General features: G+C 45.2%; 1 protein-coding gene across 1 annotated transcript in view; it reads right to left on the bottom strand.

Annotated features, from left to right (window-relative positions):
• Positions 1-2,780: 2,780 nt before the first annotated feature.
• The window catches only part of SCN8A (sodium voltage-gated channel alpha subunit 8), a gene marked incomplete at its 3' end in the record, with an annotated part of 182,904 nt that continues 159,027 nt past the window's right edge, over positions 2,781-26,657 (bottom strand). The window contains exons 20-27 of the mRNA XM_082635167.1: positions 25,910-26,083; positions 20,354-20,476; positions 14,275-14,559; positions 12,432-12,485; positions 11,786-11,923; positions 10,680-10,784; positions 7,159-7,429; positions 2,781-3,928 (exon numbers count right to left, since the gene is read on the bottom strand). Coding sequence (XP_082491293.1) covers positions 2,781-3,928; positions 7,159-7,429; positions 10,680-10,784; positions 11,786-11,923; positions 12,432-12,485; positions 14,275-14,559; positions 20,354-20,476; positions 25,910-26,083 — 2,298 coding nt within the window. The remainder of the gene's footprint in view (positions 3,929-7,158; positions 7,430-10,679; positions 10,785-11,785; positions 11,924-12,431; positions 12,486-14,274; positions 14,560-20,353; positions 20,477-25,909; positions 26,084-26,657) is intronic.

The following is a 26,657-nucleotide window of genomic DNA, read 5'->3' as shown; positions in this document are numbered from 1 at the left end:
TGTCAGATACCAAGGCCCATGTGTGTCACTGAGGAGATAACCCGCTGGGTGGGGACCAGGGTCTGGGGGAGGAAAAGGGTCAGAGCTCAGAAAAATCTCCTTACTATGCTCTAGTAGCTTAATGACGTCACTAGCACGAGCACTTAGAGGACGGAGTGGGCTCTTATAGTTCTGTTGCCCATCTCAAGACCTAAGAACAAGAACGATTATGAAGTTTAGCCAAATCTTGCATAGAAGTGGTTAGAATTTATTGCACATTGGAACAAAAATATATATATTTTTTGTTGTTTTGGAAAAGACCATTAGCAATAAAAAATTTTTTGTCTGTCTGTCTGGTTTGGGGATGTACATTGGCTGACAGCATCTAAGTTCTAAGAAGAAAGAAAAGTATAAAAAATAAAAATAAACATGACAATGGCATAAGCCAGAAGCCATTTCCTATTTAATAAGTTAATAATTTGTATTTACAAAAAGGCATGCCAATAAAATAAAATGATATATTACAGTATTTATAATTCTCTTAAAAAGAATAACCACACGTCAGCTTCTGTTTTGTGCTGTTTACGATGTAGCCTGTACACGTTACTATACATTCATCCCAGCAGTTAGCAGGGTCACCGAGAAAAACGCCTTCCCAACCTGGTATCAGGTGTAGTACAAAAAGTACTACGGATGGTGCCGCAGAAGCAGGCTTGTGAAAGCTGGACAGAGTTTCTAATGGTCCAACAAGATAGAAAGCTCTGCTTACTGACTTGCTGTGGTTTGTTCTACGCAAAACTAGTCAGGTGGACTGTGAAATTACATCCAAAGTGCTTCTACTGCAAGGCAGATTGGTGTGTCTGATTATGGGTTGTTTTTCTCCCTCCACTTTATGGTTCAGGAAGAATTTATTTTGATTTGGTTTGCATGCTGAAGTCTCTCCTCACTCTTTGTATCGACTTCCTGACACATTCAACTGCAGCATCTTAGCTCTGAAATCTAGTCATCAGATGAGAAACCCCCGGACTAAAAACTGTCTTCCCTGAAGCGGGAGACAGACGGAAGCTATGACACTCCCCTGCAAAGCCACCCTCCAATGACAATGGGCAGGTCCCTAAGCAGATGGCAAAACTGGCCGAAAGGGAATGTGCTGGGGGAAGCTGGAACTTCTTAAGGATTCATATTAAGTCGCTTTCTTGTGAGAACCAATGCAATAAAGAAACCAAGTGGGCTGGGTTCAGAGGCGGCCCCATCTCTACTGAGGCCCCACCAGTGACAATTTATTCTAATAATAAATGAAAGAAACCACAGCTGTAGCTCCAGTGCTGTGGCCCTCACCCACCTCTGTGGGTAAAGGAAGCCCTGCTTGGTGGAAAAATGTGATGGAGGCAAGAGGAACCGTGCAGTATGTCAGCTTGTGACAACCCCTCTGTAGAAGACAGGCCTGTTCAGAATATCTGAACCCCTCTCCACATGGACCCAAGCCCCGAGAAAGCCACAATGCAGAAGGACGTGATACTGATGAAGTGAGCACCCCTTTACCCCCAACGAAAGGTTGTTTTAAGTTCCCCCAAATGACCCTCTAGAGATAACATGCTACTTTGAATAGCACTTTTATCTCTACCCCAAAAAAAGTCAGTTCTCCAGTATGAAGGCTAAACAATCATCATAAATATTGCAAGATATAAATGAAAAAATCTTTTTTGATTTTTGTTTTTAGCCCTAGGATTTGGTTTTACAGTGACGTTAATACAAGCCATTCGAGATCAAAATTCTCCCATGTATGGGACACAGAGCAGCATTAAATAGTTCATCTTTCAAAATGTGCAACAATGGCTGTATGTTAGAGATGTCTGTTAAACATATACACACAACGGATCCATCTGCTTGTTGGACTGGGTTTGTTTTTTGTTGGTGGTGGTAGTCAATTGGTTGGTTATGTTTCCCTACCCGGAAGGTGTACGAAAGACTTCTAAGAATTCAGAAAGAATTGCAGCGGGTATGGAACGCTTACCATTTTTTTCCTCCAGATACAGTGAACGGTGCAGGGCTGGGTCCTGTCCAAAGGCTGACCCAGTGCAGGGGACAGGATTAGTAGTGTCCTGTGGTGTATGGTTCTCATGCATGACTTCTGATCACGGCATGCCATCATGCAAATCATTTCTACGCATTGAACGAGCACAATGTTTGGAATTGGCCTGAGCAAGTCCTCCTCAGCCTGAAGAAACCTGATTGTTTTCCCCCACCCATCTCCAAACCACGTGAAGCCCATGTGGAGAAGATGCGGCTTATGTCAAAGAAACTGACAATTAAATGACATGGGCTAAATGTGAGTATGTGTGTTTTTTCTTTTTGCTGCTAAGCCTAACTAATGTAAGAATGCAAATAGAGTTTGCATGAACTAACAAACTTTTAAATGGATGCTTTCTGCTTCCAAGAATCAACAGAATGAAAATAAAATCCATTTGGCTGCAACGGAAATACACTGGTCCCGGCAGCCTCGCCTCTGTTTTTGTATCCTGATAGTTTTGTCCTAAGTTGCATTGACTGATGTGGAACATGCAGTAACCACCTGCCCAAGCATTAGAAAATCTGTGAGTCCGGGGAGCAGGGTCCTTTGCCCTTGGCAGGTCACTGCTCAGGATGCAACCGTGTTACATGGTAAGCAGACTACGTTTGGTATAGATCTTCGGGTGACAGTGTCTCCACAGCTGTTCTGCATTGATAATATTCAGGAAGTTTGTAAACAATCTTTCACTTGCAAGTTTTAAATCTGTACAGTGTTTAATTTTGGCTTTCCTCTAACACTTGGATTCTCTGACCTCTTTTTGTCTTTTGGCCCTTTCCCTTCTTCCTTCCTCTGCCCGTTGCTGTTTCTCCTTCTCGGGTTTAGTTACACTGTCATAGGATGGGAGGGAGGCTGTAGACGGGGTGCTCTCTTTTTTCTCCCGGTGGGTGCCTCCGTTCTCCAGCTTATTGGAAGTTGTCTTTTTGCAGACGAAGCCCCGCCTTGCTAAATGTCCCCGGTAGGCACGCTGCAGGACCACGGCTGACACCTCTTCCTGCTTGCGCCGCAGCGTGGTCGTGATCGGCTCGTAAGACATTTTGGAAGGATTGGATGCCACGAACCTCTCCTCCATCTGCTGCCGAAGGATGTCCAGCTCTCCGCTATCTCCCAGGACCCGCTTGGTGAAGGCAAAAAGGATGTCCAAGCAGTGGATGCGATCCCCGCTGACCATTGGCAGATCCATGGCAATGAGCTCTATGGTGTTGGGCTTGGGCACCCGGAGAGGATGCTCCAAGGCATCCGCAAAGTCTGCCAGCTTACTGTACTCGATGAACTGGGTGGCATCGGGGTCAAACTTCTCCCAGATCTCATAGAAGGTCTCAAAGTCATCCTCGCTCAGAGGGTCTGCACTTTCCTCCGTGGCTACGCTGAAGTTCTCCAAGATGATGGCAATGTACATGTTCACCACGATCAGGAAGGAGATGATGATGTAGCTGACGAAGAAGAAGATGCCCACGGAGGGGTTCCCGCAGTCTCCTTTAAAGCCGCTCCCTGGGTGTTCCTTATCCAGACTGCAGTCAGGGGGGCGGTTTAGGATGGGCAGCAGCAGGCCGTCCCAACCGGCCGAGGTTGTGATCTGAAATAGGCAGATCATGCTGTTGCCAAAGGTCTCAAAGTTGAACATGTCGTCAATGCCAGCCTCGTGCTTTACATACGCAAAGTTGGACATCCCGAAGATGGAGAAGATGAACATGACCAGGAAGAGCAGGAGGCCGATGTTGAACAGAGCAGGCAAGGACATCATTAAGGCAAAGAGCAGGGTACGAATCCCTTTGGCGCCTTTGATCAGACGCAAGATGCGCCCAATACGGGCCAGTCGGATGACTCGGAATAGGGTTGGGGAAACAAAGTATTTCTCAATTATGTCAGCCAGGAACATTCCTAAGAAGAGGAACAGGAGATATATTACTGAGATTGGAGATGCCCTTTCTCTTTACTTATGTCGCCTGGCACTATGGAACCCTGAACTTCAAAGGACTTTACAGAATGAGTGCCTTACTATTCAATCTGAACCCTCATAATAAAAAATTTCCTCAAAAGAGAATCGCATGTCTCAAACATATAGAGAAGCAGGGAAAACAAGAAAATGGACACCTAGGTACCTAACACCCAGATACAGAATTTGCTTCCACTCATCACCCCCAGAAGCAACCACTATCCTGCAGATGACATGTATCACCCCAGTGTCTTCATAATTTTGCTATGTACGAACCCATAAATAATATATAGGTAGCAGCCTACTATGTTTAAGGAATTATACCGTATCTCTCTTTCTAGATCTCTAACTGGCTTTTGAGACGTAACGTTATGTTTGTGAGATTGACCTCTGGTGTTAAATTCATTTTTTTTCAGATTTGTCCATGCATAACTTTCTGAGGTGTTATGGATTCTTCTCCAAAATGATCCACAAACAGTGAATGAGAAGTCCTGGCTCCACCCCGTAACTTCACTACCCTCTGGCTGTGAAGTCTTAGTCCGCTAATGCCGCTAATTCTCAGGGCATCTTCTTCCTGGCTCTGAAAAGATATTTTTGGTTCTCATTGCCCCACGTTCCTACCCTACCAAACTAGCCTACAAACTAAAGGGACCTCTCGGGAGTAGTTTTCAACTCAAGAGCTTCTAGATTTTTGTGTTTAAAGCCATCAGTCAAAAACCAGTATCACCAGGTAAAAATGTCCAGACGTTAATAGGATATAAAAGTAGAGGGTGAAACACGCACATCAGAGGGCCTTTTTCTTTCTTTCTTTTTTGCAGTACGCGGGCCTCTCACTGCTGTGGCCTCCCCCCGTTGCGGAGCACAGGCTCCAGACACGCAGGCTCAGCGGCCATGGCTCACGGGCCCAGCTGCTCCGCGGCATGTGGGATCTTCCCGGACCGGGGCACGAACCCTCGTCCCCTGCATCGGCAGGCGGACTCTCAACCACTGCGCCACCAGGGAAGCCCCAGAGGGCCTTTTTCTGTTCACATTCATCCAGGGGTCCACTTCCACCAGACAACTTGCCTTTAAAACTAAAGAGCGATAACGGGAGCCCAGTGAGGGGCCACAGAAGGAAGAGGAGATGAAAAGGTTGGGAGATGACAGCTGAAGGCAAGGCAGTGACACCACGTGCTCTTCCTTCAGTGTCTTGCTGTCGAGACCCCCACGAGGGAGTGTGAGCACATCTTCATTTAAATAAAGAAATATCTTCCAACCATAAGGATTCATAAATATTGGGGTAGTGAACTGCAGGTTTTAAGGTTTTAAGCTATGAATCTTAACTTTCAGCTTTCAAGAAAATCTCTACCTCAGCCAGGACTCAAGATGATTTCTCAGCTCTCCTCTTTTTACTTCTCAATTAAGTCATAACCAGTGACCATAAGAAGTCAGGTAATGTACTTGTAATACTTGCATTCCATACATGGTGGGCAAGTAAGGTTTCAGAGAGGAGATGATGCCTCATTAAGGTTCTGTAGGATGAATGTGATTTGTGCCCAGAGGAAAGGGGAGAGAGATGGGCAGACAGCAATCCAGGCAGTGGGATCAACATTTAAGGGGTCCTCCAGGAGGTTCCAGGGAGAGTTTTACCCAAACTCCTCTTAATTTAAAAAGATTTTTTCTAACTTTTGTTTCTGAACAGATTAATGACATTAAAAAAAATCCCAATGATCAGAAGAAACTCTTCTTCTTCCTTATTTTCAAGTACCATCTGAGAATAGGGGGCATGGTTTCGTCTGTGGGTTTTCCATCCCACATAGTGATAAGTGGGCAGAAAAAGCTTAAGAAACGTGGACAAGGGTAGCATGATCCAAAGTGTGTTTTGTGGGAGGTCAGGAGTGCGGAGCTGAGGCCAGGGGGCTGGGCTTGCTTGCTTACCAGTTGCGTGTCTCAGTAACCGCTCTGTTCCTTTGTTCCTCGTGATACTTACAGGGCTGTTGTGAGGGTTACATGAATTAAAACATGTAAAGCACTTAGAATGGTGACCAGCACATAGTAGGTTCCATTAAACTCTTAGAAACATTATTATTACTTGAAAACAGGGTGTTGTGATTGAATAAAGGTGGGATGATGTATTAAACAGAATTCTTTACTCCAAGACTTTCAAGAGCCTCCTGTAGGCTAATGTGCCTTGTGACCCTCCAAAGGGAAATTCAATGTATTGTACAGTGTTGTCCAAAGTAATTTCATCATGGGATTCTTTTCTTAGGGAGAAATTTGGTATGAGATTAGTCAGCACATTTTTGGACACGCTGCTCTGGAGGACAGAACTAGAAAGTGGGAGCACAGTTGCCTTCTGATGCCATGGTCACCACCTTGCTAAACCAGCTCTGGAGCTGGTTCCCGGGGTCTCGGGCACTCCACCTCTGCTAGCGTAAGTCAGTCAAACCCACCTGGAACCAAGGTAGTGTTTCACCATTCAAGATGCCTTTTAGGAAGGCAAGGAAATTTGGGGGAGGGCGATCAATAGGGCAGCATTTCCACTACCTGCCAGGACATCAGCCCTTCCAGGCCCTTAGGGTGAAGCAAATGCCACACAGTCACTGTTAAAAACCAGCTTGAGTTCTCCCTCTGCCACCTCCTGATTGAGTGACCCTGAACATCTTCACAGCAAAGATAGTAAAACACCTTGCTTCCTGGGCTGTCATAAGGATCACATGAGATAACACAAGTGAAGAGACTCTCCAACTACTTGGCACCATAAAACCTTAGTAAATGGGCATTGCCATCAGCAGCATTGCTGTCACCACCAGAATGTCCCCCATTAATATCCAACTTCACAATCTCTTACCAGGCCTTTTTCCACTTTATACTGCTATTGTAGCCAGATTTTAAAAGATATTTCTTTTACCTTACCTGTTAGAATGTAAACTCTTTGAAAGCAAGAACCAAATCTAATCTTTTCCCCCCTCTTCAGCCACAAAATTTACAATCCAAGACTACTATGAAGACTCAGAGAAACTTGCTAACCCATATCAGCAATTTGGGGCAGGCCCACAAGTTGACTTGGGGGCCCCCCGGGCGTAACCTGAGAGTAACCTGCCTGCCCTTCGGCCCTGTGTCATTCGTTGCACTCCCCGGAATCCCATCCTCGGGCCAGTCAGGTCCCTTACCCCTCCTCGCCTGCCCCACTCACCCACAATGGAGAGGATGACCACCACGAAGTCGAAGATGTTCCAGCCAATGGTGAAGTAGTAGTGCCTCAAGGCAAACATTTTGAGCACACACTCACAGGTGAAGAAGATGACAAAGACCAGGTTAATCCAGTAGAGAATGTTCTCCATCTGCTTGCTCTGAGTATCTGTCTCCACCATCATTGTCACCATGTTAAGGCAGATGAGCATCATGATAACGATGTCAAAGGCTTGTTGAGTGACAAAATCAAAGACGATACCTTGGATTTTGTTCTGGGTGGGGAGGGAGGGAGGAAGACAGAAAAGGCTTCATGAGAACCTTCCCCAGCAGACTGTGGGAGCTGCCATCCTGTTTTCTTTGCTGGAATACTGGCCAGCTCTCTGCTGCTGCTCTATCGGGATATTGGGAGCATGAACAAAGACCAATGTCAACATTCCCTCACCGAGAGTTTTCTAAAATTGCCACTCTTCTCTTTTTTTTTTTTTGCGGTACACGGGCCTCTCACTGTTGTGGCCTCTCCCGTTGCGGAGCACAGGCTCCGGACGCGCAGGCTCAGCGGCCATGGCTCACGGGCCCAGCTGCTCCGCAGCATGTGAGGTCTTCCCGGACCGGGGCACAAACCCGTGTCCCCTGCATCGCAGGTGGCTCTCAACCACTGCGCCACCAGGGAAGCCCACCACTCTTCTCTTTGTGTCTGTGCCATCGCATGTTTCTGGGTGTCTTCCTACCTCTCCAGCTGCTCCTTTTTAGTCTCATTTGATGGCCATTTCTTCTCTTAATCTCTTCTTCCTCCCTTGGAGAGCTCATCTACCATCTATTCCTACTGCTCACATATTATCTAGGTACTTCAGTTTCCCAAGTGTTTTCTTCTCCAGCCCGTATCTTTCCTCTGAACTCCTGGGTTGCTTGTTTTATATCGCTCCTGGATGAGGCACAAGCATCTAAAGCTCAGCAAGTCCAAAGCAGAGCTACCTCCTTTCCTCTCTGCCCCCCTCCCAACTCGCTCCTCTCTCACCGCAATTATTTATCCAGTCTCTAAGCCAGAAATCTGAGGGTCATTCCTGCTCAACCCTCTCCCTCATCCCCCATCTAATCCACTGCAGGTCCTGTGGATTCTTCCTTGAATTCATCCACTTCATTCCATTTCTGTGACCCTCCTCTAACTAAGCCACCATCATCTTCCCTTTTGGACTTCTAGAAGGCTCTCCCGACTGGTCTTCCTGCTTCCTCTCTTGCCCTCATCCAATGCAGTCTCCACACAGCAGCAAGTGTGATTATTTAAAAACATAAATGGTTCACATCACTCTCCTACTTAAAATCTCTCACTAGTTTCTCATTGGACTTGCAACAAAATTCCTATGGTTAACTGACTTAAAAATGCCTTTCAGGGCTTCCCTGGTGGCGCAGTGGTTGAGAGTCCGCCTACCGATGCAGGGGACGCGGATTTGTGCCCCGGTCGGGGAAGATCCCACATGCCGCGGAGCGGCTGGGCCCGTGAGCCATGGCCGCTGAGCCTGCGCGTTCGGAGCCTGTGCTCCGCAACGGGAGAGGCCACAACAGTGAGAAGCCCGCGTACCGCAATCAATCAATCAATCAATCAATAAACAAACCTGGTAAATCAACTATACTTCGATTAAAAAAAAAAACAATCTTAGCTCTCCGACCAGGGATTGAACCCGCACCCCCTGCATTGAAAGGCAAAGTCTTAACCACTGGACCACCAGGGAAGTCCCTGCATTTTATAATAACTGTTCGCTTACTTATTTATTATCTATATCCCCACTACACTGTAAGCTCCATGATTGTGTTGTCTAAATTTGTTCATCACTTTTTGCCTAGTGCCTGGTACACAGTAGGAGATCTGTAACTATTTGTGGAATAAGTCTTCATTAATGCTTCCTACTACACTGAGCGTTTATATTTTAGTGTGGGAGAAAATACGCTCAGGTTCCCACGTTCAAAGTACTGAACAGAACTTTAGAAATGGCAATCCTCTTGCATTCCCTCTGATCACATTTCTATCACAAAGTGGAAACTATCATCAAGGAAATATAAAAAATGTTCTCTTTCTTAAGATCCCCCTGATTTTTTAGATACCTAGGCACTTGAGCTCATGCTTATTTTCAGGATTACTTAACTCGGTGGTTTTCAAACTGTTCCGCAAAGCCCTAGGGTTTCCTCTCCCTCCGAAGTTGGTGAGGGGGGTATGCCAGGAACAGGGTGTGTGGGGTTAAGTCAGGAAAATGCTCTGGGACTCCCACTCTTGATTCAAACAAAGTAGCTTCACTTTCATTTTTATAAATTAGGTTGCCAGGTAAGTTTTTAAGAGTTCTCCTGTGTTGTTGTTTTAAATAAAAAGTTACTTTAGGGCTTCCCTGGTGGCGCAGTGGTTGAGAGTCTGCCTGCCGATGCAGGGAACGCGGGTTCGTGCCCCGGTCCGGGAGGATCCCACATGCCGCGGAGCGGCTGGGCCCGTGAGCCATGGCCGCTGAGCCTGCGCGTCCGGAGCCTGTGCTCTGCAATGGGAGAGGCCACAGCAGTGAGAGGCCCGCGTACCGCAAAAAGAAAAGAAAAAAACAAAAAGTGACTTTATTTATTTATTTACGGCCATGCCGCACGGCTTGTGGGATCTTAGTCCCCAACCATGGATCGAACCCGGGCCCCCGGCAGTGGTAGCACGGAGTCCTAACCACTGGACCACCAGGGAATTCCCTAAAAAGTTACTTTAAATAAAAGTTACGGAAGAAGGAACTTTGAGCGTGGCTTTTGGGGGTCATGTCACACTCAGCGGGATGTATGGCTTCAGGAGCACAGCGTCTCCTTCTCTGAAGCAAGAGAACCACCACCAACACAGGGTCAAGCAGAATCCCAGTCCCCAAATCTGTTTTACAAAAGGCTCAGTTCAAGGGAGGAAATCAGGCCACAGACTCTCCTAGCTTCACCCTCTCCTGCTCCCACAGATAACTAGAAAGAGGCATTAGCTTAGCTTTCAGGCACATCCTTGCAAAGACTTACTTGTTAAGCAGAGAGCTGAGAAAATAATGACCAAATCCTATCTTGTACTGGTAGGAAAGAGATCAGCTTTCATTTCACTTTCCTCTGTTAATTTTTAGTGGGTCTCTTAAAACATCTCTCTACCAGGGTCACAGCCAATGTGATCAACATGCCGATCCCCTGCTGCTGCCCAAGGATGCCTCAGAGGGAAAGGTCAGGTGCAAATGCAAAAGCCATCCCATACCTTAACCCCCGTTCTTCTGCTGTCTTCCTCAGATCCCTGCTTGCAGGATCTTAGTTCCCCGACCGGGGACTGAACCTGGGCCCTCGGCAGTGAAAGCACAGAGTCCTAACCACTGGATGGCCAGCGAATTCCCTTCCTCAGATCTTTTGGATGGGACAGCGAGGAGAGGACTGGAGGGCACAGGCCGCCCATCGTTTGCCCCGCTCCTCCCTCTGCAGTAACTCTAACCGTGTCTTTTTCCACATGGGGCCTCACTCTGCCCTGGGCCCGCAAAAGGCACTCACCAGGGGGCGGGGGATGGGTTTCTGTGGTTTCTTTGAGCCCAGCTTTTTCATGGCATTGTAGTACTTCTTCTGTTCTTCGGTCATGAAGATGTCTTGACCTCCAAAGTAAAGGAGGGAAAGAGAGAACGTGCAATTACAACTGGCTTTCACATGCTACAAGTTTGGACCTAAGGTGCAACCCTGAGAACCGAGGGGGATTTACCCCCTTTACTTTCCAGAGGTCAGTTTAGCTAATGGTTGTCCCAGAGTGAGGTAGACCTGGGACAATTAATCTAATTCGAAGAGATACCTTTGTTTTCAGCTTGGGATTTCTGAGACCTGCTAGGGGGTAGGAAGGAAAGAAGGAAGGAAATGGAGTAATAGACCCCCAGGGAAGGATAAACTTGAGAGCCATGACTCTAAAACGCATCTTCATCAATTTTGGGGGGCCTGCTTTCCTGACACAATTCTCAAAAAAGCATTTTAAAATGAAAGGATTTTCAAGTCCTGGCTAATGGCTCATTTATTTCCGACAATATTAAAAATTTAGAAATCTTGGTGGGAGCAAACAATTTGGGAAGTTCCTTGGAGTTTGTTGGGACAGGCTCGACTTATAAAATGAATGACGAGAGTAATCTTATTTGCTTTGGAAAAATTGTTAACGATCTGGGACAAGTAAAGGAAGTGAGCTTTCCAAGGTTGATCTCTCAAATCCCAATGTGCTGGTGGTACCAGGAATTAACATAGATAATGACAAGTCGAGACAATTTCTACTTCTCACTAAAGCTATTCATCTGCTGCTTTCTTTTTTAGCTGTCACTAGACCCTCTCTGACCCTACCTCTCTCTGGTGGAAGGCCAAACCTAGTAAAAAGCCTCAGGAATTGCTAGTAAATTTGGTACTAGTAAATTGCTAGTTTGGTCTAGTAAATGTGGTAAACCACACACTGCAAAATCCAGCAGAACAGAAGGAGCTGGTTGGGACTAATGTACAGTGGGGCCAGTGCCACAGTGAGGTGATGATCCGGATTTTAGAGAGAGAGAGGCGTTTCTCTCTAGAGAGAGGGACAGAAGTGCCTCTCATCAGGGTTGACCTCCGGCCACTGGCAATGTGGGGAGGAGACCTATCTTTTTCTTTTGTTGATTGAAGTTATCAATGATGACACCAATGAACAGGTTCAGGGTGAAGAAGGAGCCGAAGATGATGAAGATGACAAAGTAGATGTACATGTAGATGTTGTCCTCATACTTAGGCTGCTCATCAGGCTGTCAAAGGACAGGAGAAAAAAAAAAAGAGAGTCAGCTCCTAGCTTGGGGGTCAGGTGGGGGATTCCAACATGCCAAGGCCGTCAGCCCCGCTGACCGCTTGAGCTGCTGAGCCAGCTGGGGTAGGGGAGCCCTAGGTTCTCTCTGTCTCCTTCTCCACACTGGCAGGTCCTGCCCTGAGAAGGCATTATGCCTTCCATGACATATGTGGAGAATATGCAGATCGTGAGGCAAAGGGGAGGGGAGGGCCGTCTGCTAGGAGCCACGCTTATTTCAAATCAGCACTGCAGAGCAGACAGCTCCATTGGGGCCAGGTGAAAACCAACAGTCGAACCATCTGGAGCCACTGTAAGAGAGTGAGGACTCACTGAGAGGAGGAAAGTGATCTACAATCAGTGAGACAGGCAAAAAGTGTTCTAACCTTCTCTCTCTTTCTTGATGAGCTCCACCATGCTGCTTGCTTTCTAACCAGTGAAGAAGGTTGTGGTTTCACCAGGTATAACCTTACCTTTCGGGAATCTACAGCTGCATACATGATGTCCATCCAGCCTTTGAAGGTTGCCTGGCAAACAGAGTCAGTCATTAGACTGTGCCTGTTAGGGGGTGGGTGGGAGTCTGGGCAGGGTCCCAAAGGCAGGCTTAGGTTCAGCGAGAACACAAGTCAGGGAGTTTGGGTGCAGCCTCACGTGGACACAGAATTTTCTGTTTGTTAATACAGGTCCCAAGGGAGCTTTGTCTAAGCCCTGAATATAACATCAAAGATTGGCAGAGAAACATGTTGACAGTGGTAACTGGATCAATACTTTTACAAAAGGTCTTTAAAATGGGTCTGAGAAGGTCGCCTAAAGCTAGGGCAGACTCATGTTTATGAGTGGCAGTAATCTACTGAGTTTACTTAGAACTTACCCCTCCATGGAGGAGTCATATTTTAAAAAGGTGCTAAACAAGCAATGGGGGTGGTGTCTGAAAAATTAATAGTTGCATTAAAAAAAAAACAAGGTCAGAACTTTCCCCCTACTAAGATACACATGTTTAGCCTATGGTAGTGGCAACACTGGCTTCATCCTAGGCAGCCCCTTCCCAGTTCTCCCACTATACCTAACCTGATTTTGGAAACTAATATGGGTAACCAGTTTAACAGTCTCCATGTTTTCCCTTCATTCTATGCTTTACTTACTCAATCAGATTCTAAGTTTTTTCACGGCCTGGGCAGCTCTTTATTCATCTGATGGCCCTGGTACTGCCCAAGCACAGCGCCTTGCATGTGGTGGGGACTCAGTACAATGTTTGGCTGGCTGATGTGCACTGGTTTCCTGGAGCTGCTCCAATTTAGGTTCAATCTGTGGGTCCATTTTTGAACTGGGAGAGAACAGCTAAAGAGCTCTGGAGTGGGATAAACCACTGCTCATCCCATTAATTCCTACAAGCTAACAGTGAGTGCTTACTATATGCAAGGCCGAGTTGAGAGCTTCACCTGCATTATCACATTTAATACTCCCAACAACTCTATGACATAGGGACAGTTGTAATAGTAACAAAGAAACATAATAGCAAGTACCATTAATTAAGCACTGCTATGTGCCAGGCATTGTGCTAAGAAATGTTAATAAATTATCATGAATCCTCTTAACTACCATGCAAGGTATTATTACTCAAATTTAACAGATGAAGAAATAGACTCAGAGAGGTTTAGTAATTTGTCCAAGGTTACATATCCAATAAATACCAGAGTGTGGCTCAAACTTACATCTGTTTGAGCCCAAAGACTAGGAGCTTTCATTGTACTCTACTGTCTTGTCAAACCCTCCAAAAAATTGACCAGAGAGGAAGAGAAAACTAGACATGATGGAATGCTTCACTGTTTACTGTGATACGTTAACTTGAGACCTTTCTCTGGGGTTGAGCTGACATGAGTAGTGGCATCATAGCACCGTCATATTGTCATATTTAGTTAACTCTAGTGTAGCTGTTACGTGGGATTGTTCTGCTCCATAATTTTATTTTATTTTTTTTTTGGTCTATGCACTTACCTACTTTATTTTTTCTTTCTCTTTAACTACATACTCTGTCATGGAGAGAGATGGTGATCTCTCTGCAACTTTATTATACCGCAGGAATCCTTATTTGTCGCTAAGCAGAACTCTGCTTCTGAGCAGTGATAGATTCCCTTGGCTGAGGTTTTGGAGATGTCAGAGTACTCAGGAAAGGTGTCTCCCTGGAACTGGTTTGGGAAATGACATTGTCCCCTGACCTATTAACAGCAATCCTGATTCTGGATGCAGGGTTGAGAAGGAACCAAATGAGATTTCTGCTAGCCTTCTGGATTTCATAGGACTGAAAACAATCCTTACCACTTGAAGAAGCGCCAGATATCCTGCCCCAACGTTGTCAAAGTTGATCTTCACGTTCTTCCATCTGATTTCTGTATTGTTCCCCTCCATGAGCTTTTCACACTCAGTTTTATTGTTAACATCTTCAATTTCAAATCGGATTTCAGAAGACTCATTAAAGCAGTAGTGGTACTTTCCGGCAAACAGGTTAACTCCCATGATGCTGAAAATCAGCCAGAAGATGAGACACACCAGCAGCACATTCATGATGGAGGGGATGGCGCCCACCAAGGCATTCACCACCACCTGCAGTGGAAGGGGGAGGTTGCTCAGCGTCGGGAAGAAGTACAGGCACGCACACACTTTTGATTTCCAGGAGGGGAATGACACTTTGTGGCTTGTTCTGACTATGGAAGCGTTATGTTCCCTTTGGAATTAGGGTAACCAGACAGATCCATAAGCAGGACCCAAATTTTGTATATCTATGAAATATATTTTGAGGAATTCTAAAAATTACGTATTTATTTCATTGAACACAAATTCCCCTGCCCAAGTTGACCTAGGTCTCTCTCCTAGGCATCAACCTGGGACCGAAAAAATTATTTCATTGTCTAGTGTCCCTTCTCATCAACTCATAAAAGATGCCCCCCATGGGAAAATCTGAGTGATTTCAAGCTCACTAGTTGCCTTTCGACAGACATTCCCCTTCTGCAAAGCAAGGTGAGATTGTTCAAAATCACAGAGAACTACCCTGTGGGGTTAGCAGTGAATTACTCAACGGTACATAGTCTCTTTTATGACTGTGCAAGGCCAGTTATCTTATTTCAGGCAAGAGCTGAGCATGCATTTTTTGCAGGTTCAAGAAAAAAAAAAAAAGCTATATTCCCTCTACCAAACAGTATAAAATAGAATCTGAATAGTTGTGTTTTTCATGCAAGATTCATTATTCCTTTTCAGGCTTTTTTTTTTTCTGACTTTGCAGGCTTCTAGATGTGAGTCGCCCTCTGCTTGGCTAATGCTGGTCTCTCTGCTCAGTCCAGGGTTTGACTCAACTCTTCACAATGTATCATTAGAAAAAGGAATAATTTGGGTTTTTTTGGAGAATTTTGGGTTAGATCACTGGTCTTGAAACCCAAAAACTGGCATATTGTTAAAAATCACTGACTACAGTAAGCTCGGGAGTGAAAAAAAGCAAACGGAAAGGAGCTCCCTCAGGAATTAAAGTTTCTGTGTTGTTTTTAACTTTGATTTTGCTTACACTATAGATGAGAATAGCTAGACAACACTTCCACCGTGGCAGCGGTTTTCACTAGAAGAGTTCAAAGTGCTTTACAAAAATAGCATTTCAGGTGGTGGGGCAGAAAACAAAGCTGGTGTTCATTTCTTCCCTGATTCTCACTTTGCTGTTGTCTTAAGCAGGACTGCTGAGGCCCAGAAAGGTGACCCTAAAATGGGAAGCATGTTTCTTCCTTTTTCTAGTATCCTAGGAGGATAAGTGGAGTTAAAATAAAGACCCTGGATATAAACAAAGTCTTCTAATGTTTTGTTAGAAAGAGGTGACAAGTATCACCACCTTCCTCCATCCGCTTTTCAGTGCAGGGAAGAGAGAGGACACGCTGCCAACCAGCACAGCATGGCAACGGCCAAAAGGGCCGTGCTGCAGAAGGAACACCAGGGGGCAGCTCTGCGCTCTAACTGGAGCCCCATTTGGGATCAGGTTTTCCTTATCTTCTGTTTTGGCCTTAGATTGTCATGTCACTCATTGGAACACGTGGCTGAGAAGAGCTGTCTGTTCTGTCCTATATAAAAAAGGCAACGATATTCTGCTAAGGAGTCACTCTCCCTTAGATTAAAATATTAGTTTTGTGTTTCTCCAATTCATGTATGAAGGCCTTTAGATTGAGAGGCAGTTATTTCTTAATTCTTAGACCAAGAAATCTCTTCTAGATGGAATAGCTTTGCCATTGGTATAAAATAATTATACTTCATTGTTCATTACTTTGAGCAAGGAAAGCCAGAATACCTGAAATCTGGGAACTCCCCAAGGATACTGTGGAGAATGATATTCATATTTATTAATTTATGTTACCAAATTTGTCAGGTGATCAGATATGAATTTTACCTCCTCTTTCTACAGTTGCTTACCCTTTGATGGGAGTACTTCAAGGCAATGAAATGTGCAAAAGAATAGGCAAAAGGAAGATGACCCACAAATGGAATAATTTCTCAAAAGTTAAGAGAGTAGGTTATGTAAAGTTTCAAAAGCTCAAGTCTATGTGACAGCATTTTGCAGCAGAGCTCAGGTGAGAGAGCATGACCTTCTATTAGACCATCACAAGTGTGCAATACAGAAGTTGGCCCCAAAAGATGTGAAACCTAGAAATCTTGCTTTTTATATCAATTCAGAGTATACCTCCTCTAGGAATTCTTCTGACTACCTTAACCTAGTCTAACCTGTCCTACATAGTGTCTGTGTGTTACAGTTAAATATGGGGTAATATTACCAGCAGGGAAGAATAATTAGCTAATTGACTAAGAAATCTCTTTGCACTTTTAAACTCCTAGATATGCTCAAAGGAATCAGTACACAGATGTATCTACTGGGCCTCGTTCTCTGATATATATGACATAAAAATCCTATAAAATCCAATGTACTTGTAAGATGTAAATGTACTTTCACTTATAATGAAATGTACTTTCATTATAACCAAAGAAAAACTTCTTAGCTTCATTTCATGAATAAAACAGTAAACAGCTGATGTACTCATAATTCTTCCTTGTTGTGAACATTAGCTAATATTCTCAGCAACCAAAGAGCAAGAAACCATGCTTTCTTATTTTGAACGCTTACACTGTAGGCATATATATAAATGATAATTTAAGTTTCCATGGATAGTTACATAATAAAGTGGATCTCCTCTTCTGCTCCCTAATAACTCAAGTTATTCTGTGTCACCTTTAATTATGATGAAATTCATTATTGCTAAAAGTTAGGTATAGAAATATTACTCAAAGCTAGGATCTAGCAGCCTATAAAGTTACTTTTTGCAATGGAAGTTTATATTTAGCAGTTGATACAAATCTCATTTGATGAAAAAATTCCAATGGGTACTAATTCTTTCAGCATTTTTGTCTTCTCTATAATGCCTAGAACATTACTGCTCATTAAATACTATAAAATCTGTCAAATAGCTTTTAATATCTGGCAGAGGGAACATGGCTTTAATGGACAACTATATACTGACAATCAACAAAAATGCATGCATGTTTCACAGCATTACTATTCTGTACCCTCAAAAATTTAACAGCCCAGCAAAATCCTTAAATGAAGATTACTATGGAGGAGAGAAAAGCAAAGAACTACATTAACCATTCCTTTGCCGACAGCATGAGTGTTTCAGCGTTCTGGTCTTTGGTTTGAGGAAGAGACTGAAGTCAGTGTCCCAGGACAGGCTAGGGCCTTATGTTCCCTCTCAAGCGAAGGTCTGAACCTCTCACCGGAGCAGCACAGTGACAGTTGAGCCCATCTGCATTGGTGGTATTCAGTTCATAAAGATGTTTTGTTTAAAATTTTCTAAGGGGATAATCTCTTAGATTATGCAAGTGTTGGCACACACAAGGACCCAAACCAAGAAATGAAAAACACGGCCCTGCAGAAGAGTAACGTTCAAGTAAAACGTAGGTCCCTAATTCTGTTCATTATTGGGGCAAATTCACTCCTCCCTTCTTGCAGTTATTCTTGCACAGAAGGGCTGGGGAACTGCAGGAAAGGAATGGGTCCTGAGTTTTCACCTCCGGCCCAACCGTGCTGTCGCTGACTGAAGCCAACCAAAGGAGGTGACATCCTTTACCAGAGTTTCCCTTACTGAATGTTTACTGTTTGAAAGCCCGGCTTTGGGTTCAAACTTGTTCCTGCCCTTATTATCTCACTTGAAAAAACCTTTACTAATTCTTTTCAAATAAAAGTGTCTGCTCTTCTGGTCGCCCATTCCGGACCCCTGGGCTCCTCAACTACTTGAAAGTTGACAAGTAAAAGTTTTGAGGGAATGGAAACTGCGAGTCCCGGAAAGGTGAGGAAAGAAGGAGGAGCTAAAGGGAAGAGGTGTGGCCACCAGAAGCACTCCTGTGTTCAGACAATTCACGTAATTTCCTCGTGAGCCAACTGGCGGCAGCTGGTCAGGGAGGACTGCCTCTGCCACAGGTTGGGACCAGCAGTCATGGGCACCCAGATGGAGAAAGTCAGTAGCAGTGTCAGTTGGGCATCTTTTTGGGGGCTTTCTTTGGGTATTACCAGTCTCCTTTTAGGAGTTCCAGGACCCCTCCTGGGGCATGTGGAGGATCACAGGCTACTGAGTTTAGGTACAATGTTGCTATTATTGTCTTCAGTTTTCAGTCACCAAAACGGATTATCAACTTTATAACAAAACTAGTATGACTTATTTTAAAAATTTAACTAACCCTTTCTGAAAAAAGTGGGAAGGTGGGAGGGAAGAGCATTTTAATCCTGTTTTCAGTGACACCATGGCCCCCTAAAACACTGAGCCCTCTGCAATGTATTTCCCCTTACATTTAGCTCGAGCATAACAATGACCTGACTGCACACATTCTGAAACCTCTCCTACCTGTGGGAGAAAGACTTAGAATCCCAAGTTTTGTTTCTTAAATTAAAATAAATTTATGCTGCTGGTTTGAAACCATCCTGCAGATGGTTTCAGGTGGGTTGCAGAAAGCTTATATTTAGTAAACCAAACTGTGACTGTGCTACAGGAGAAATGCAAATTTCTTGCAGAAAGCATTTGTCTGGATAAACTAAAATAATAAAATTCCCAAGTCCCAGTGAAACTTTCATCTTCCTGTACAGATGTGGGTGGCTTCATGAAACAGTGGCCAGGAACCCACAGATGAGGACTGAATGAAGCAGCACTGTCCTGGTACCTAGCTTCTCTGAGCAGTCTTGCTTCACGTGGACTACCACAACAGTTTAATTTTTACTCCTACATTCTGATATTTGCACGTTTAAAAACGTATCCTCTGGTTTGCTCTCCTGCATGTATTCAACATCTGAATTAAAATGAGTTTTCTTGGTCTCGTTAAGTATAACAGACCTCTCTGATTACCGTAGGACAACCATTACCACCAAAAGCCAGTGGTCCATTTGATTTTACGGACTTGCATGTCTGTGTGGGTGTGTGTGTGTGCGCACACGCTCGCGCACGCACATGTGCACACACACACAATTTTTTTAAATCAAGAGAGATGGCAAAAAGGCACCAAACGAGGGAGCCTTGTTTCTATAGTTGGCAGGGCGGCAGCACCTTGCACTGTTTGGATTTGGGTGGAGTTGTCGCCAAAGCAGGAAGAGCAGGTGTTGAGAAATTTCAGGAGCACTAGCTGATAGTCATCTAGCGTCGTACCCGGTTGTCATTTTGACAGTGTTAGGACAGGGGACCATATAGCGTGGGCAGAGGGGTGGGGGGTGAGGAGGAAAGCTTTGCTATCAGACAGAGGCTGCCAGTCCTTACGGGACTGGGCTGAGAACAACAAGGTGCAATGAGAGGAATCAGAACAGAAAGAAAAGCATCTCTTTCCCCAGGGCCATGCCGAATTCCGCTCCATCCCCAGTTCCAGGCCTGCCATCCCGTCTTCAAGCCCCTTCTCAGCCGCTTTCTCAGTGACTCCAAGGCCGCAGTCCTCACCTGGCTGACGCCCCTACACTGCACTCTCCCTGCCTGCGGCCTCTGCTTTTCAGGGGGTCTGTGGGTGACAATTCCCCTTCTTTGCACCTGGTGATTCTCCCTATTAAATCAACAGCCCAGAAAGCCGCCCCAAGTGCTACAGGTAAGCCAGGCCAGATGAGAATAGCCAATGTTAACATGATCTGCGATGGCATGTCGTTGGGGGTGGGGCCAGTATTAATGTGATGAGGCAGCTAAACGCGACTGCCCTTGGGGCAGGTGCGGGGGAGAAAGAGTGGAGGGTCAAGTCAGCAGCTGCATCCAGAGTTCGTGTGGGAATGATCTTTCCACCACGTGATCAGTTCTAGCATGCTTAGACGGTTTCCACTGGCATGCAGAAGGATCAGCTGCTCTCAGTATCTTACCCTCATCCCTTCAAATCGTGACAAGGCTCTTAAGGGTCTCAAAGCTCTTAGGGTCCTAAGGGACTTTATGGCACCTAGTTCCGAGTAGCCCAGGGCATTAGCTATAAGGCTGACTAAAGAGACCTACACGGAAACAGAAGAGAAAAACAAAAACAAAAAAAGGAAACAAAAGAAAAAAAAAAAAAAAAAAGAAAACAGAGGTTCCAGAGTGTTAGAATAAAGCCCCTAGCACTGATTATACAGATTGGGCCCCCGCCCCCAGGAAGAGGAAGTGGGTAACACCAGCTGCCTACTTCAACTTGGACTCAAACGACCTGGAAGGAAAGGTGGTTGAGAGGCAGAAGAAAAAACACAAAGGGAAGAGAACGTGGAGAGAGGGCAGTAGAACAGACATACAAGTTGGCAAAGGGAAGAGGCTGAAGGGAGAGGGAGAATGAGGAAGTTCCATTGGAAGGAGAGGAGCCTGAACAGATGACAAAAACCTTACCCTCGCCCTTTATAGTCTCTGCAGGTCCCAGAAGTTCCCATTAAATTAAGCCAGACAAATTTAATGGTACCTATGGAAAAGAATACAGATAAATACACACACTCCACACAGGCTGCCCCCTCCTCAGCTCATTCACCATGGATTTCCAACAGGGACAAGCTCTCTTACTCCTGGTTGACAAGAGACCATTTGAAAATTGGATGCGTTACTACATCAACAAGGAAACGTATTCAGTAAGTACCACAGCTGACTTTGCAGTTCGCAACAAGAAAAGGACCAAAAGAAGAAACTTCTGGATGGAGGTTTGGCTCCATGGGAACTCACTTAAGTGATTCTCTCACTTTTAACTGCAACAATCCTTCCATCTTTTAACTATAACCATGACTCCTTCATGGCCATGAGACCTTGGGTGGGTCTGGACAACTGAATCCATATTTTCCCTTATAATCCCCATTCTCTCTCTCCAGAACAGCCCCAAAAGAACTGGCCTCAGGTCTGTCCTTTCCAGGACAATCTTCTATTACTCTCATCATCAGAGTAACAGCTGGAAGGGTTCTTGGAATAATTCTTTATTTATAGATGAGGAAATTGAGACCCATACACAAGAATTTTGCCCAGTGTCACATTGACAGTTCTGGAGCCAGGATTAAAGGCTCACATGCCTGATTCCCAGGCCAGAGCTCTTTCTCCCATGGATAGGTCACCTCCCTCACTGGCAGGTTGGATGGCAAAATCTCAATAGAGGATTACGGTATCTGAACAATTTGGGGTTGAATATGTTGCCATGCTGGGGAGAAGTAGTCTGGTCTCTAGGCCTAGAGTCACAGTCAAATTCTTTCCTGCTCTTCCACTGGCAAACTCACCTTATTCTACCAGAGGTCTCAGAACAGTTACCACACCGACCCTTAACTATACCTAGGGCTGCCTGGGCCTAACCGGAGAGAGATATGTAGCTCTTCAGGGGGCACCAGACCTGAAATACCTTTAGTTAGAATGTTGGGGCTCTGGCTTTCTTAGAGCAGTCTTTCCTTTATATTGCACCACAAATTCTGGGATCGGTTAAGATGTTTCCATCAACAATTCTTAAATTCCCTCTACTGGGAAGTGGTGATTACAGATCGGCTTGGCCTAAGCTGGTATTTTAAAGCAACAATCCATAACTTAGTTTCATTTGTTGCTTTTTATCTCTAGCTGAGGGATTTACTTCTTTGATTCTGTATCTCTGAACTGTAAAAAAAAAAAAAAAGTTGCTTTAACTGAAGATATTTGTAATTAAGCAGCAGGCTGGCAGGGGTAGAAGTAGCAGGTCAATGACCTAGTGAGGGTCATGGGTGAGCAGGCTCGAAGGTTTCGGTTTTTAAAAGGGTTGTGAACCTTCAACTATGCCTGTCTTCATAACCCATTAGTGTAGGTCTCTTCTCTAGAGTCCTGGGCAGTATCCAAAGCAAATCTGGAATTAAATGCTGCCCTATTAGGCTACTCATGCTCTTTGAAGGGTAGATGGCTCAGAGGTCAAGTTGTTCAAAACAAGGGCCTCAAAATCCTTATCTAGAACACAGTAGTACAAACCAATCATTTTCCCTGCGTCCATCATTAACAGTAAGACTCTACATGGAGGTGTCTTTTGCCTACTATTGCCAAGTGCAGCCAACTCTTAACCCCAAAGAATCTATAGGTACATCTGAAAGTAAGTTACCTCAACCAAATACATGAGTTCAAAATACCTGAGTCAACTTCATCCTGTGAAACTATGCCAGGTAAAGACTGCAAAAAACTAAGTTTCATACAAGACAAGACAACCCAAGTTCTTCTCGGGGCGGGGGGCGGTGCGTAATTTATCTGATAATAAATAGGCCTACCTAAAGTGGGGGGAAGGGTGGAGGAGGTACAGATGCCCATTCAGAGGCTGGCTCTAAATGGTGCTGAGAGATAGTCTGCTGCTCAACTCACCAATCTGGCCAAGATCACCCAAGACAGGATCAGCAAGCATCCTATCTGGGTTATTCCTAAACAGTTAGGAGCAATTTTATAATCTGCTGAGTCTCCATGTTAAACTCTCACTGGACATAATCAGAACATTGTTTAGAATTAAGGAAAGAATCAAACCTGAAAAAAAAAAAAAAGGAGTTGAGGGGAAGTCAAAATCCAGGGTATCTGTGGCTTCAGGCATTGAAAAAAAGGGAGAGACACTGGGTGGCTTTTTCAAAATGATGTGAACATTTTCAAATGGAGAATGGTTTCAGTAGTCTGAATTCAGGATGAGGTGAATGGTCTCTGCAATTTCCCATCCCTGGAACCGATATGTGGCTAATCTCCGGATCTGATGTGGTAAATTTCCCTGGGAAAAGATGACAAAATTCTTTTCCAGGACAAGATCTCCAGTTCAGCCAAGGACCTGGGCAAAAGAAAATGTTGTCTCTGTTTGGGAATTCACCTGGCTTATAAACACAGAGTTAACCTTGGAAGTTGTCTAGATCATCCCCATGATCCTAAAAAGTGCTCTGAGCAGCTATAAAGGGCAACAAAGAAGAATGAAAATCCATTAGGGAAACAAACATGGTGATGAGCAACAGATTCAGACATCAAGTCACCGGTGGATGAAATGGGAGGAAGAGAGTCTCAGAGATGCTCCAAAATTAGGACCTAAAATTTACACCTGCTGGATGTTCTAAAATGCCAAAGGCATTAGACACTTTGTCCAAAAGGACAGCAAACACTGACAGTTCCACATGTCCAGGCATCAGTCTAAGCCTTATTCTCCACCCACAACTCAAAAGTGGCCAACAGTGCAGCCACGGCATGGACTGGGGCTCCCCCCGCCCCCAGCACACTCTGCTTCACACTGGTTATTTGTGTACGTGTCCCATCTTTTCAGTCCTTTGAGAGAAGTGACCTTGTCTTCTACTCTCTGTATCCCCCCACAATACCTGGCAGGAGGCTTTGTGTTGCGGATGCTCAATAGACATGAGACATGAAGAATAAATGCACTGCTCTCTCCCAGAGAAAACAGAAGGTCCTGGGAAAGCCCTGTTCCCGGAATGCTGGATTTCCATAGCCTGGAATCAGGTCAGAGTGGCCCTGCAAGCCAGTGTGAGCTTCCCAGGGGCCGGGACTATGCCTGCCTGTCCCGTGACTCCCTATGGCTTCTGGGACAATTCCACACGGAGAATGGTATTTCATTTATGTCTGTCTACTAGTTACTGGTCCAGAGGTATTCTCAGGAGCCAGTGTCAGGTCTCATGGCAATGTAAGAATCCAGCAACTCCCCAAAGCTAGGGGGATTTAAGGATTATTGTCAGTTGGCTACATGCCTTTCTCATGTTTTTTGTTTCCCTGCCACCTAGTATAAAAAGTACTAAAAATATTTGCTAAATAAATAAATGGTGACATGCAGAATCGTTAATGCTTTTAGCAGCTTATTTGGGTACCAGAGGAATGTGGGATACTTGATTGATACTCACAAATTCTGGGGTTGCCCACCCCAGAGAGAAGAGGAATAGAGTAGTAGAGGTTAGGGTGAACAGGAGGCAGGTCATGGTAGGGAAGATCTGTTTCTGAATCACAGCTTTCCTAGGGCTGTTGGAAGTGTGGAAGTGGATGTATCTATCCGAGTTCTTGGAAGGTCCAGAAGATGAGGGGCTTCTAGGATTCCCACGGGTGTCCCACCTGATTCTAAGTGGTCCTGAGGAGTTACAGTGAAACGAAGACTCCAGAGCACTTCCCCTGTTCTGTAGAAAGAAAGCTGGCCCAGTGTCACTTTAGTACTCTGGGCCTTATCCCAAGCCCATTCCTTAGCTCCTAGAACTCAAGCTTTCCATCTGTGGGAGGTAGAGTCCCTTCCATCCAAGGTTGCTGAAACCTCTGGCTAGGAGGCTCTCTTGCTGGCAACTCTGGGGCGGTACCTCTCCGGTTCACTCGGACGGCAGACAGTGACCTCTTCACTTCATTTAGGGATCTTCCCAAAGGCTTGCTTTTTGAAATGGGGAATGTAGATAGGAGCATAGTGACAGCTCCTGGAAGGAGTCATTAAACCATGGAAGTTGCAGATGCTGTGTTGGGAAAGGAGTGCATGAACAGAGCAGAACGCCAGGTGCCTGTTACTTCCTTGCTGCTCTATGCTAGATCCTGGAGGCACTCTACACGTAGTTCACCATACAGCCAATGAAACCCATATTCTAAATGTATCAACCCAGCCGCCAAACACTCCACTTTCTCGGCACTTCTCAGCCCTCAGAAGGAAGTGAAGTTTCCATAGGCCCTGCTCCTGAAATTCCCATTCATTCCCATTCAAATGCTGATTTGGCTGAAAGAAAAAAAGCTTTAGTGATTAGGCAGAATAAGAAACACTCATCTTGGTTAGAAAACCCAGTAAGGAACAAGTTGTGGTGGGGTGAGAAATAGTTTCAGGTGATGCAGCTTCCACCCTGAAAAATAACATGGCAGGTGAAGGCCGCCGAGCTGTGGAGATGGTCTCAAAACCTGGAGGAGAAAGGATTTGTTAAGAGTTTGATCACCTCTGTGGAAATGGCAATGTGTGGGAAGAGGGGGGGTTTGTTTCGGGGTGACTCCTCCTCGCCCTGACAGTCTGACTTGTTCAGATGAGTCTGGTATGAAGACTCGAGGTGGATGGGAGTGTCCCCGGGAACGGTCAGCAGGAGAGTCTACTTATATCCCACCACCGCCTCTGTCCCAGCAGCACCCACCTCGTCCTCTAAGCCCTCTCCTGGCAGCAGGAGGAGGACATCACACTGGCTTGGGGATAGAATCTTCCTGTTCCCAGCCTAATAACAAGGCTCTGACACCAATGTTTCTTCCCAATCCTAATCTCTGAAACTTATAGGCCAAACCACCAGAGTAAAGAGCTGCTGAGTTAGTCCCTGGAGCAAATGCAGGACTTCAGAGTCCCTTCCCAAAGTTACGATCTGAGTGCTCCAAAAGGAGCTGTAGTGCTCCATCTACATCTTGTCCTACACCCTGGGCCCCAGGCAATTCCAGCCATCAGAGGAAGGACAGTCCCTGTTTTTGCTTTCCTGCTGGCATGGGTGGGAAGTAGAAAGCAGGACACGTACAGCCACGATGAGGAAGTCCAGCCAGCACCAGGCATTGGTGAAGAACTTGACGAAGCCATAGGCTATCCACTTGAGCAACATCTCCAGGATGAAGATATAGGTGAAGACTTTGTCAGCGTACTCCAGGATGGTGCGAATGGTCTTTCTCTGCTCAATGTAGATGTCCTCGAAGGCCTGGAAGAGAGGCAGCAGCTGCCTATAGTGCCTAAAGGGAAACAAGCAACACGGAGGTACTGCCCCCCTCGGCAGCCCTCCCACCTGCGGTGGCCCGTCACCAGCTCCCTGTCTCTTTCTCTCTATCCCTTGCTACACATGGCTTTTCTCTTTAAAAAAGTGTTCTTGAGATGTAATTCACATACCTCACAATTCAGCTATTTAAAGTGTACAATGCCATAGCTATTAATACAATTCAGAGTCGTACATCCATCACCACAATTTTAGAATATTTTCATTACCCCCCAAAGAAACTCCACACAGCTAGAGAGCTGTCACCCTCTAGTCTCCCGATCTCCCCCTAGTCCTGGCAACCACTCATCTATCTTCTATCTCCACAGGTCTACTCCTTCTGGACATTTCGTATAAATGGAATCATATAATATGCAGTCCTTTGCAGCTGGCTTCTTTAACTTAGAATAATATTGTCAAAGTTCATCCATATCGCAGCAGCCCTCAGCACTTCATTTTTCTTTTTATTGATGAATAATGTTCCAGTTGTGGCTATACCAACATTTTGTTTATCCTTCATCAC

Source organism: Mesoplodon mirus, assembly GCF_964341445.2.
Source record: "Mesoplodon mirus genome assembly, chromosome: 11".
Lineage (NCBI taxonomy): Eukaryota > Metazoa > Chordata > Mammalia > Artiodactyla > Ziphiidae > Mesoplodon > Mesoplodon mirus.
This window is presented reverse-complemented; position numbering and strand designations above follow the sequence as displayed.